The sequence below is a fragment of the Mobula hypostoma genome, chromosome 6, assembly GCF_963921235.1.
Source record: "Mobula hypostoma chromosome 6, sMobHyp1.1, whole genome shotgun sequence".
Classification (NCBI taxonomy): Eukaryota; Metazoa; Chordata; class Chondrichthyes; order Myliobatiformes; family Myliobatidae; genus Mobula; species Mobula hypostoma.
The window spans coordinates 77,776,270-77,788,888 of record NC_086102.1 but is presented as its reverse complement, the minus strand read 5'-3'; the positions used below and the strand labels follow the sequence as shown (position 1 = coordinate 77,788,888).

The 12,619-nt window shown below is 43.3% G+C and overlaps 1 protein-coding gene across 1 annotated transcript in view; it reads right to left on the bottom strand.

Moving 5' to 3' along the window:
* Positions 1-663: 663 nt before the first annotated feature.
* Positions 664-12,619, bottom strand: part of grpr (gastrin-releasing peptide receptor) — a 73,400-nt gene continuing 61,444 nt past the window's right edge. Inside the window, exon 3 of the mRNA XM_063049929.1 lies at positions 664-1,062. Within this exon, the coding sequence (XP_062905999.1) occupies positions 664-1,062 (399 nt within the window). The remainder of the gene's footprint in view (positions 1,063-12,619) is intronic.

The following is a 12,619-nucleotide window of genomic DNA, read 5'->3' as shown; positions in this document are numbered from 1 at the left end:
TTGTGCTGCACGTCATTTGTGAAATTTGATTCTATCGATGGCGATGGAATTTCTGAAACAGACAAGTACATAACCTACTACAATGCACATTCAATGAGAACAAATTTCTACCTGATTTCTACACAGTACAAATTAGGAACTCTGTGTGGATACACATCCCATATCCATTGTACCTTTCAATATGATAAACATGCTTGATATACCTCAGCATTAGATGTCATGTATCCATCTAACATTTAAACAAATGCCTTGCTTTACACTTATATTAATAAATGTCCACGCTTTGAAAGAATACCAAAATGGTCCTTCTGTAACAAGGTAACAATATTATTTATTGCCTCCCGCAACTCGCCCTGAGAGAGAGTCTGGCAAACCACTACTTCTGTGGCTTATCTTTGGTAAACCTTTAGCTCCCTGATGGCTTTCCCATTAATAGGGAGGGCCCACTGCATATCAAGACTATTCCTGGCATTTCAAAGTAAACTGCTTTAATCTAAATTACATCCTTTACTCTGTCAAAAACCCAACTTTGTTCTAAGTCCCAACATTCTCCACCTGGCCCAAAGATTCTTTTCACATTCTCTTCACTGAGACTGGCTTTCACTGGGCATGCTATGATTGAAAGTCCAGATGTGCATCTTCTAATGGTGCTGCCTGGCAGCCCTATACATAACCTTCTTGATGAGCAAAGTTCCCGTTGATTAGACTGAAGCTTCCAATTGAATGGTTGGTGCTCTTGAGGGATGTCATGCGTGAAGCCGTGGTGCTCTTGCCCATGCTGGCCGATCGAATGAGCAGATGGCTCCTGCAGCAAAACAGATTGTTGTTGAATTGTTTTCTGAAGGTCTTGCTTAGCAGGTAGAGGGCGAAGGGGTTGATGCAGGAGTTGCTGAAGGCCAGAATCCTTGCACAAATGCTGCCAACCAAGTGTGCTAAGGAAGTGTCCACCTGCCTGTAATGGTAGGAGCGGTACAGGTAGATGATATGACTGGGGAGCCAGCTTACAGCAAAGAAACCCACAAATACCAGCACCGTCTTTGCAAGTCTTTTCCTGGATTCCATCTGTGAATGAAATGAAACAGAAAGACTGAGACTTTCCAATGCATGAGAAATTTGTGGAAAAATTAAGACTGTAATGAACACTCAGCATGATTCTACTGATTAGAGTTGCATAAGAAAACTAAATTAGGAACAATACCAAGAAGAAACTAAAGAGACAAGAGGTTAAACACAATCTTTCAACAGACCACTGAATTATAACCTTTGAATTCATGGGACAGTTTCTGATAGATCTTTTAACAGCATAAGGAACTGGTAGCGGTGGGTTATTGATTCATCAAACAATGTGCCGGTCCAGAAGAGCTGCTGCCACATTGCTCAAAAACTCTGGGTTCGATTCTGACCCCTGATGCTGTCTGTGTGGGGCTGACCCTCCCTGTCTACGTGGGTTCCCTCCAACATCCTAAAGACATGCAGACCAATAGGCTAATGGACAGTGGTACATCTTGTGGGCGACTGGTTGAAGCTGAAGGCAATTGATGGAAATGTGGGGAGGATAGAATATGATTTGTGCAGTATCAGTGTTTGATTGTCAACGCAGACTTGGTGATCTGATTGGCCTGTTTCTCTGCTTATGACTCCATAGTTTTCCTTTGAGCAGTTTGTAGACTAGGAAGCAACAGACAAAATGCTGGAGGAACTCTGTAGGTCCTGCAACATTAGTAGAGGGAAATCGACAGTCAATGTCTGAGGTTGAGATCCTTCATCTGGACTCGGAGAACAAGGAGTGGGACAAGCAGCTTTTGATCACTCCGTTGACATTGGGCCAAGCAAGTATGCAGAGGATAGTCTGTGAATTTTTGTATCCCTGATTGCTTCTCATCTAGACTGGACTTATGCTTCAGGTTGTAGAGTCCCTTTGAGTCAAACTCTCCTATAAACACAGACCTGAAATAAATCAGAAGAAAAGTGAAGAAATCAGTCAGCTGAGCAGCAGTTTCCAGTGCAATGGACTATTGGTTGGCAACTGCTACAGAGAGTCAAGCTGAGGTGACCCCTAAAGAATCAAAATTCTCATTGCTCAAACTGAAATATTTAAGCAGATATTAATCCTGAAGTAAGGAAGAGCATGCAAATGAAAACTGTGCAAATAAAACAATAATTGGAGGTTGCATCACAAGCTGGTGATGAGAGTTTATGCTAAGAAGGATGGAGTGCAGAAGCTTGGGTTGATCTACATTGAGCAAGGAAAGACAGGAGTGGAAAGAAGAGAGAATATCTGTAATGGAAGGGATTTTTGATTATATTGTTTTTTTTTCCAAGGCAAGAAGTGAGAAATGATCTCTTTGACACTGTACTAATCCATAGAATTGAAACTAAATGAAAAATATGATACTCTCCTAACTTCTAGAAAAGAGAATTCAATTACAAAGAGTTCTTACATATAATTAAGGCTAACTACAAAGCATCCAGTTATTGGAATCAGTGATTTAATTGGTATCCAAGAATCCAATTAGACAAAATGGAGAACCCCAAAATGCTCAGCTTTAATTTGCAATAAATAACTTACTGGTATCTACAGGAAATACTTCAATGCGACATTTAGTTTTTCTTTCACAACATGCACACCATATGGAATAAGGTAGATGAACTTGTAGCACAGTTACAGATAGGTATGTATGATGTTGCAGGCATCACTGAATCATAGCTGAAAGAATATTATAGCTGGGAGCTTAATGTCCAAGGATACACATTGTATTGAAAGGACAGGCAGGAAGGCAGAAGGGGTGTTGTTGCTCTGTTGGTAAAAATGAAATCAAATCATTAGAAAGAGGTGAAATAGGGTTGGAAAGTATTGAATTGTCATGGGTAAACTAAGGAACTGTATTGGTAAAAAGACCCTGATGGGAGTTATATTCCCACCACCAAACAGTAGTGAGGATATGGTCTACAAATTACAATGGGAGATAGAAAATGCATGTCAGAAGGCCAGTGTTACAATAGTCATGGGGGATTTCAATATGCAGCTAGATTGGGAAAATCAGGTTGGTGCTGAATCCCAAGAGGGGGATTTTCTAGAATGCCTATGAGATGGCCTTTAGAGCAGCTCGTGGTTGAGCCCACAAGGGGATCAGCTATTCTGGATTGGGTGGTGTGCAATGAACCAGAATTAATTAGAGAACTTATGGTAAAAGACTTTTAGGGGCAAGTGATCATAATATGATTGAATTCACCCTGAAATCTGAGAAGGAGAAGGTAAAGTTGGATGTATCCATAAGACAGTGCCATGAGAGAGGAGTTGGCCAAAACTGATTAGAAAAGAACACTGGCAGGGATGATAGCAGAGCAGCAATGGCTGAAATTTCTGAAAGCAATTCGGAAGGCACAGGATACATACATCCCAAAAAGGAAGACGTATTCTAAAGGCAAGGCGACAGAATGCGTCTGACAAGAGATGTCAAAACCGACATAAAAACCAAAGAGAGGGCATATAATGAAATCAAAAATAGAGGGAAGTTAGACCATTGGGAAGTTTTTGAACACCAACAGAAGGCCACAAAAAAAGTCATTAAGAAGGAGGATGGAATATGAAAGTAAGCTAGCCAATAATATTAAAGAGGATACCACAAGTTTCTTCTGATATATAAAGTGTAAAAGAGAGATGACAGTGCATACAAGAAAACTGGAAAATAATGCTGGAGAGGTAGTAATGGGGGAATAAGGAAATGGTGGACAAACTGAATAAGTATCTTACATCACTCTTCACCGTAGAAGAGACTAGAAGTTCTAGAGTGTCAGGGGTTAGAAGTGTGTGAGGTTGCCGTTACTAGGGAGGAGGTTCTTGGGAAACTGAAAGGTCTGAAGGTAGATAACCCATAGCTCAGATGGTTTAGACCTTAGGGTTCTGAAAGAGATGCACTGAAGTGATTGTGGAGGCATTAGTAATCATCTCTCAAGAATTTCAAGATTCTGGAATGTTTCCAGGAGACTGGAAAATTACAAATGCCACTCCACTCTTCAAGAAGGAAGAGGGACAAAAGAAAGACAATTATAAGCCAGTTTGTCTGACCTCAGTGGTTGGAAAGATGTTGGTATCAATTGCTAAAGACCACTTCTTTTTACGTTATATGTCAATGGCTTGGATATTGAAATTGATAGGTTTGTTGCAAAGTATGCAGATGATACAAAGATAGGTGGAGGGGCAGGTCATTTGAGGAAGTACTGAGGCTACAGAAGGTCTTAGACAGATTAGGAGAATGGGCAAAGAACTGGCAGATGGAATACAGTGTCAGGAAGTTTATGGTCATGCACCTTGGTAGAAGAAGTGAAAGGATTGACTATTTTGTTAATGGACAGAAAATTCAAAAAGGCGCAAAGGGTCTTGGAATTCCTTGTGCAGGATTCCCTAAAGGTCGATTTGCTGTTTGAGTCTGTGGTGAGGGAAGCAAATGTGATGTTAGCATTCATTTCAAGAGGTCTGGAATATAAAAACAAGGATGTAATGTTGAGGCTTTATAAAGCATTGGCGAGGCTTCACTTGGAGTTTTGTGAGCAACTTTGGTCTCTTTATCTTATAAAGGATGTGAAGGATGTGAGAAGGTGGAAAGGAAATTCACGCAAATGATTCCAGGGTTGAACAGCTTTTCATATGTAGAGAGTCTGTTGGCTCTGGGCTTGTATTCACAAGTTCTACACATAGCAGTAAAAACAAAATGAATGAAAAATCCATTCTTCAGAGTTAAATATTAACTGGACATCAAGGAGGTCTGCCACATGGCATGGTAAGTATAACAGGGTAATCACAATATACTGTAGCTAGAAGGAATGTGAAAAGAGCTTTATTCTTAGCTGCTGCCTGTGGTTGTTTGATGTTGAGTATCTGTAGCCCCAAATTAGGCAATTTTTTCCACTTCTTACCTTCCTGACTGTTTATGGTTTGTTTCTACTAGTTTTACATTTTTTCTAGAGATCTCCAGGGATTGAAACCACTGGAAGAACTCAATGCGTCCAGCATCATATGGGGAGACAAACGGATGAATGATGTTTCGGGTCGAGATCCTGCATCAGGACTGATACATAGTCTCAAGCATGCAGAGATCCTCCAGCAGTTTGCTTTGTAGTGCTGGGAGTGCAGGAAGCTTGCTACTGACATGGACTCGAGGCAGACGGCAGTGGTTCAGGAGATAACATTCAACCTGGATTATACCATTAAACACTCCTAGCATGAAGAATGCAGACACAGCAGCAGAACCAGGACTAAGTCAACATGAAATCCCACAGCTCATAACTTCTTGATTAATAATGTAATTAAGTAATAACTCCATTTGAATTAACAAATCAAAGTGATTCATATTGAACAATTAACACAGTGTGTGATATTCCGCAGGAGAGGAAGGGACAGCATCCTGCTACTCTAGACTTGTCTGTCGGTTTCTGATTTATATGACATACTCAGCTGCATCCAACTACTGTTCTCAGTTGCTATGATATGGGTTAGCATTTGTAGAAAGTATTTCAAAATAGGAAGCAATGCTTTCTCGCTGACACAGTGCAGTCATATCTGTCTCCCTGCACATTAATCCATAGACTGCCCATACAGCATTGCACAAGATCAACTTATTTCAAAAGTACTTCACTGGCTCCAAGGATATCCTGAGAATGTGGCAGATGTTCATATGTTCTTGATTGGTCATACTTTCTCCTAATGTTTCCACTCTTGTTGTAACACTTTCTGTTCATTTCCACCATCCAATGTCTCAGCACTCACTCCTTATGACTGTTATAAAACAAATAGTACATTTCCAGCACCAGAAAGGGCACAGTGATTCCAGTCCCTCTATTCTGTCTGTCACAATTTCCATTTCCACATCCCAGGAAATATCTTAATTCCTATTCCTTTTTTTTTCTGTGTCAATATCACCATTCCCATCTCAAATCCTTGGCTCATATCACATTTTCTATTCCCATATCAGAATCCCCAACCTGTGTAACATTTCCCTGGCTCAAATTCTTTGTTGTTACTTAGTATTCTTGTAAAGTGCTGTAGGATCTATTTGTCCCGTAATGTATGAGCTCTGAATAGAAGTGCATAGAAGTCAGAAGGTAGTGATGGAAGGGACTTATTCAAGCTGGTGGTCTTTAATAAGAGGTGTTCTGCAGGGATTGTGCTGGGACTTTCGCTGTATGCGATGTATATAAATGAACTGAATGAAAACATAGATGGGTGGGTTAGTAAAACAGCAGATGTAACCAAGATTGGTGGAGTTGTGGATAGTGTAGAAGACTGGCAAAGAATACACGCGATATAGATCACTTGCAGTTATGGACTGAGAAATGGCGGATGGAGTTTAACCCAGATAAATGTGAGATGCTGGTAGGGCAAATGCAAAGAGATGGTATACTGTTAAGAACAATGTCTCAACATTATTGCTGAGCACAGAGATCTTAGGATTCAAGTTCACAGGTCCTTGAAAGTGGCCATAAAGTTCGATAGGGTAGTTCAGAAAGCTTATGGAATGCTTGCTTTTATTAATTAAGGCATTGAATTGAAAAACTCCTGAGGTTATGTTGCCACTTTATAAAACTCTGGTTAGGCCACATCTGGAATATTGTGTACAGCTCTGGTCACCCCATTACACGAATGATGTTGAGGCTTTGGAGAGAGTGCTGCAGAGGTTGACCAGGATGCTGCCTGGTTTAGAGGGGTGTGCTATCACGAGAGGCCGGATAAACATGGGTTGTTTTCTCTGGAGTGACTGAGGGGACATCTGATTGAGGTTTAAAAGATTTTGAGAGGCAAAGATAGAGTGGACAGAAACTACCTGTTTCCCAGGGTTGAAATGTCTAATACCAGAGGGCTTTCATTGAAAGTGAGAGGGTGTAGGTTCTAGGGGGATGTGAGGGGTAAGGGTTTCACTCAGAGGGTTGTGGAGGCCTGGAATGCGCTGCCTGGTATGGTGGTAGAGGCAAATACATTTGAAGCTTTGAAGACATGCTTGGATAGGCACATGGATGTAAAGAAGATGGAGGGATATGGGCATTGTGTAAATTAGGAGGGATCAGTGTTTAAGTGTTTTTGATTTGCTTTTTAGCTGGTTCAGCACAACACTGAGGGCCAAATGACCTGTTCCTGTGATGTACACTTCTATGTTCTATGTTCTCTGTCAATCCACTAGCAAAAGAAACTTAAATTTTGAATTAATGCTTTAGTGTATTAGTGCATTGAAAATAATCCATCAAGTTGTTAAGAGATTAGGCTGACCTTTTGCCTTAACTCCAATCCCACAAAACGTGAATATTTTGAACACTGATCTCAGAAATCTAGGATAGAAGCTTTTCCACAGTACTACACACATGCAGGTATACTTTGATAGAACCATGTTGCAATGTCAGTCACTATGATGTAGAATAAGGCTCAGTACTGTGGCTGAACAAAAGACGTTTCATCACAATTTTGTAATATTTTAGTTCATGTTTGTGATAATTATTATTCATTATAAGGCCTGTGCACAACCCATGAATACAGTATTTGCTCTGTAATAGAAACACAATGCTTTTAAGAAGATGTGGTAGATTTTAAATAATATCGCATTACTGGGGAGTAAGCAAAATTACTGAACACACACTTACATGCTCTTGGGCAGCCACATAAAAAAAGAGAATATCAGAGGCCAAAGCTAAAGATTTAATTGTGCTTTTAAGAAGAAATGCAATGATTGTTTGAAAAGGAAGGCATATAATAGCCTCTGGGCCTGCACTGGAATTCTGAAGAACGAGGGCTTATTTCACTGAAACCCGTCAAATGTTGAAAGGCCTCGATAGAGTGGATGTAGAGAGGATGCTCCCTGTGGTGGGGGAGTCTAAGACCAGAGGACACAGCTGTGAGAAGAGTCCTTGAAGGAGATGGCTTGGACCCAAATGCTGCAGTGTCCGAAGTAAGGATCGAGATATGGTATCAAACTGGATCGAGAGCTGAGCACAAAACAAACGCTAGATGATATCACTAGTAGGGCCTACGATTGAGCACCGACCTCAGCTCAGGTGCTCTTTAAATTCTCAATTTTTGGTGTCTGAAATATGATTGCCAATTAGCGGGTCCGTCCTGAACCCTTAAAGGGACAGCGCCAGCCATCCATACTCCAGAAAGTTCGAGCATCTGAATTCCAGCGGACAATAGAACTGATTGTGGACTTCAGGAAGGGTAAGATGAAGGAACACATACCGATCCTCATAGAGGGATCAGAAGTGGAGAGAGTGAGCAGCTTCAAGTTGCTCGGTGTCAAGATCTCTGGGGATCTAACCTGGTCCCAACATATCGATGTAGTCATAAAGAAGGCAAGACAGCGGCTGTACTTTATTAGGAGTTTGAAGAGATTTGGCATGTCCACAAATACACTCAAAAAGTTCTATAGTTGTACCGTGGAGAGCATTCTGACAGGCTGCATCACTGTCTGGTATGGTGAGGCTACTGTGCAGGACCGAAAGAAGCTGCAGAAGTTATAATTCTAGTTGCTCCATCTTGGACACTAGCCTACAAAGTACCCAGGACATCTTTAGGGAGCGGTGTCTCAGAAAGACAGTGTCCATTATTAAGGAGCTCCAGAACCCAGGGCATACCCTTTTCTCACTGTTACCATCAGGTAGGAGATACAGAAACCTGAAGGGATAAACTCAGCAATTCAGGAACAGCTTCTTCCCCTCTGCCATCCGATTCCTAAATGGACATTGAAGCTTTGGACACTATCTCACTTTTGTTTAATATACAGTATTTCTGATTATGCACATTTTAAAAAATCTATTCAATACATGTAATTTATTTATTTATTTATTTATTTTTTTTTCTCTCTCTCTGCTAGATTATGTATTGCATTGAACTGCTGCTGTTAAATTAACAAATTTCACGTCACATGCCGGTGATAATAAACCTGATTCTGATTCTGGTGCAGTTGGGAGCATCTCATAACAGGACCCTCATCCCTACAGCTGACTGCTGACGGCGCTGGCTGCTTGGAGGGGCGGTGATGGTAGTCGTTGATGAGAGCTGGATCCAAGGTGTCTCTTTCAGGCACCCAGCATCTCTCCTTGGGTCTGGATCTTTCCCAGTCTATGAGGTATTGTTGAGCATCCCAAACAGTATGCGAGTCCACTGTGAAGGCCTGTTCACCATAAATAAACTTGGGAGGTGGCAGGGCTGATGGTGTTGGGGCTAAGGGGCTGGTGCAGACAGGTTTTAATTTAGAGATGTGGAAGGTGGGATTGATCTTTAGGGTCTTGGGGAGCTGCAATGTGCAAGCCACTGACTTTATCTTCCTCAGGACTTTGAAGGGTCCAATGAACTTGGATGCCAACTTTCTAGACTCCTCCCGAGAAGGCAAATCATGAGTGGACGGCCAGACCTGTTGCTCCGGCTGCAAAGCAAATTCTTGTCTTCTCCTTTGGCCTACCTTGGTCTCTGCCTTCCAAGTAGAGGCCAGCAAAATCTCCCTTGCCCTAATCCATTTTTGTTTGCAGTGTTGGAAGAGACTTTGTCCAGACCGACCCCAACCTCAGCCTCCTCTTCCAGAAAGAGAGGCAGAGGATAACCAAACTGGCACTCGGACGGCGATACCTCATGCCCTGAATGCTGCAAGGGGTTGTGGGTAACCTCTGCCCACATCAAATGGTCGCTCCACTCATCAGGTCTTTCTGAGGCCTGGCATCTTAGGGTACATTCCAAATCGTGGTTGGTCTGCTCCTCCGGCCGTTGGACTGTGGGTGAAACCCAGAGGAAAGATTGCTGTGGCCCCAATCAGCCAGAAATATGATGTGAATTGTGGACCACGATCTGAGACAATGTCCACTGGGAATCAATGGATTCTTATCTCTGCCACAGATGGTAGCTTCTCAAAGGCAATGAACTTGCAGGCTTTTGAACATTGATCGACAACTACCATGATGACCGACTTCCCCTTAGATGGCAGAAGACCCGTGACAAAGTCCATAGAGACGTGCACCCTTGGTCTTTCCAGAACAGGTAGGGGGTGGAGGAGCCCTTGAGGTTGGATAGGGGGCTCCTTGTTCCAGGCTCACATTTAACATGCCTGCTCGTACTGCCGAAACCTTTTCATCATTCCAGGCCACCAATACCTCCTCTTGATAAACTCAAGGGTCCTGGCAATCTCTGGGTAAGTGGTCATCCTCAATGAATGTCCCCACTGGAGTATCTGAGACGGATGAACAGCTGATGCGGAAGACTGTTCTTAACCCCCTCTAGCCAGTGACACCATCCCACCAAGGCTAACAACTGCAGGAAGCTCCCAATTCCTGATGTCAAGTTTCTCTCTGCCAGGGATAGCCACCTGGAGAAGAACGCACAATGGTATAGTTTACAGTCTGAAGGTGATTGTTGAGACAAGATGGCACCTACTCCGATGTCTGAAGTGTCCAACACCACAAGGAATGGAAGGTCCGGTTTAGGAGAAACCAAAATGGGAGCTGATGGGAACCATTGCTTAAGCTCTGCACAGGCAACCTCCACTTCAGCAGTCCAGATAATAGGACCCGCGGATCTCTTAGTTAGTGCTGTCAGTGGAGCTGCCACCAAGCAAAAGTTCCTGATGAGCTTCCAGTAGAAGTTTTCAAACCCCATGAATCGTTGGACTTGTTTGACACTGGATGTTTGACGCCAGTCTCTAACTGCCTGGGTCTTAGTAAGGCGTATCTTGAGATTGCCATCGGAGATAATGAAACCCAAAAATAAAAAGGTCGTCACGTGAAATTTGGACTTCTCCAGCTTAACATAAATTCCATGATAGAGCTCTTTAAGGTAACTCTGACGTAAGTGACATGCTTCTCCATGAACTTCGAGAAGATTAGGATATCATCCAAGTGATCAAAGGCATACTTATGGAGCGTATCCTGGAACACGAAATTTATAAAGGCTTGAAAGACTGCTGGAGTGTTCACAAGACTGAAGGGCATAACCAAGTACTCATAGTGTCCCCTTGGTGTATTGAATGCTGTTTTCCACTTATCATCCTCCTTCATACAAACCAGATTTTATGCACTCTGCAGGTCTAGCTTCATGAATACCCTTGCTCCTTGGAGCATCTTGAAGGCCCTATTCACTAGTAAAAGGGGGTAATGATTCTTGGCCATTATGCAGTTCAACCCCACCCCCCCGCCCAATAATCAATGCATGGCCATAGGCTTCCATCTTTCTTTTGTATGGAGAAGAAGCCTGCATCGGCTGCTGAGTTGGAGGGCTAAATGAAGCCCATGGTAAGAGTATCCTTTATATACTCTCCCTTTGAGCTTCTCTCTGGGCCTGAGAGCATTTATAACTGACCCTATGGAGGACAAGTACCAGGCAGTGGGTCTATAGGACAGTTGCTGGATCGGTGCGGTGGAAGAGTCGAGGCCTTTCCCTTACTGAAGATTTCCTCCAAGTCCTTCCAGGCAGAAGGAATTTCGACTGATTTGGGTTCTGCAGTCTCGTCCGGACCTTCCATTGAGGACAACTCCTGAGGCTTCTTAGGTAGCGGAGGTAATTCAACAGACCTCTGAGTTCCCTCCCTAGGTTCTCAAAACACTTTCACAGAAACAATGGCCAAATCAGAGACCAAATCCCTGTTTGTATCCTCAGGTGATAGCACTGAGGCAGACAGATGGTCTCAGTTCCCCTGGGAATAGGCTTCAAGGATCTGCATATCAGAACCTTTCCTTTCCTCGAGACTGAGTCGTTGGATTCCTCAGGCTTAGCTGCAACTTTCCGAGACTGCTCAGGCATCTCCTCGGTTCGGTCCTCTGCTCAACTAGAGATTCCCTCTCTCTAGTTTCCATCTGATCCTGACTAGACTGGGATGGGACATGCACAGTCCCGTTGCTGGGACTGGCTTTTCTGTTCCTGAGGGAAGGACTAGGTCTCCAGAAGGCCCCAGGTTACCTCGCACTGAAGGTTGGCCCCTTGTTGGTTATCGGTCTCGGGAGAGTCTGGGGGGGCCGACACCACCCCGCAAACAAACCTCTTCCAATGACTGGACCAAACAATGATTTTCCCCTCCCTCCAGTCCATGGATGGTTTATGCTGAGATAGCCAAGCATACCCGAGGATCAGGGGTATTAGTGGTGAGTCAATGGTGTAGAAACTAATGTCCTCCACATGATCCCCTATCGTCATCTACAAAACCCCAGTCTGTTGCTGGATCTGCCTCGAAACTGGCAGGCGGCCGTCCAACACAGTTGCAGGCATGGACTAGCTCAACTCTCACAGCAGAATGTCAAGCCAAGATGCGGTTCCTAAGTCCAGGTAATTACCTGCTGCCCCAGAGTCCACAAAAGCCTTCACCTGCCAAGGGTTCTTACCTGAGGTGAACTCTGCCTTCAGCATGAAACCAGAATCAGTGGGATTGGGCATAGTGGCTGATACTGTCATAGACCTCCTGACACAGGATGGTCTTAGCAGTTTTCCCAGTGGATGCAGCCTGGGACATTCACACTTCCCCATGTTAAAAGCAGCTACCTTGATTCCGATGCCAGGACCTCTCATTGGTGGTGAGTCTAGTGCAACCAAACTGCATAGGCTCGACAGATCTTGAGTAGGAGACAGGCTGGTCATAGTCCACAGTTAGTGAGTGGAACT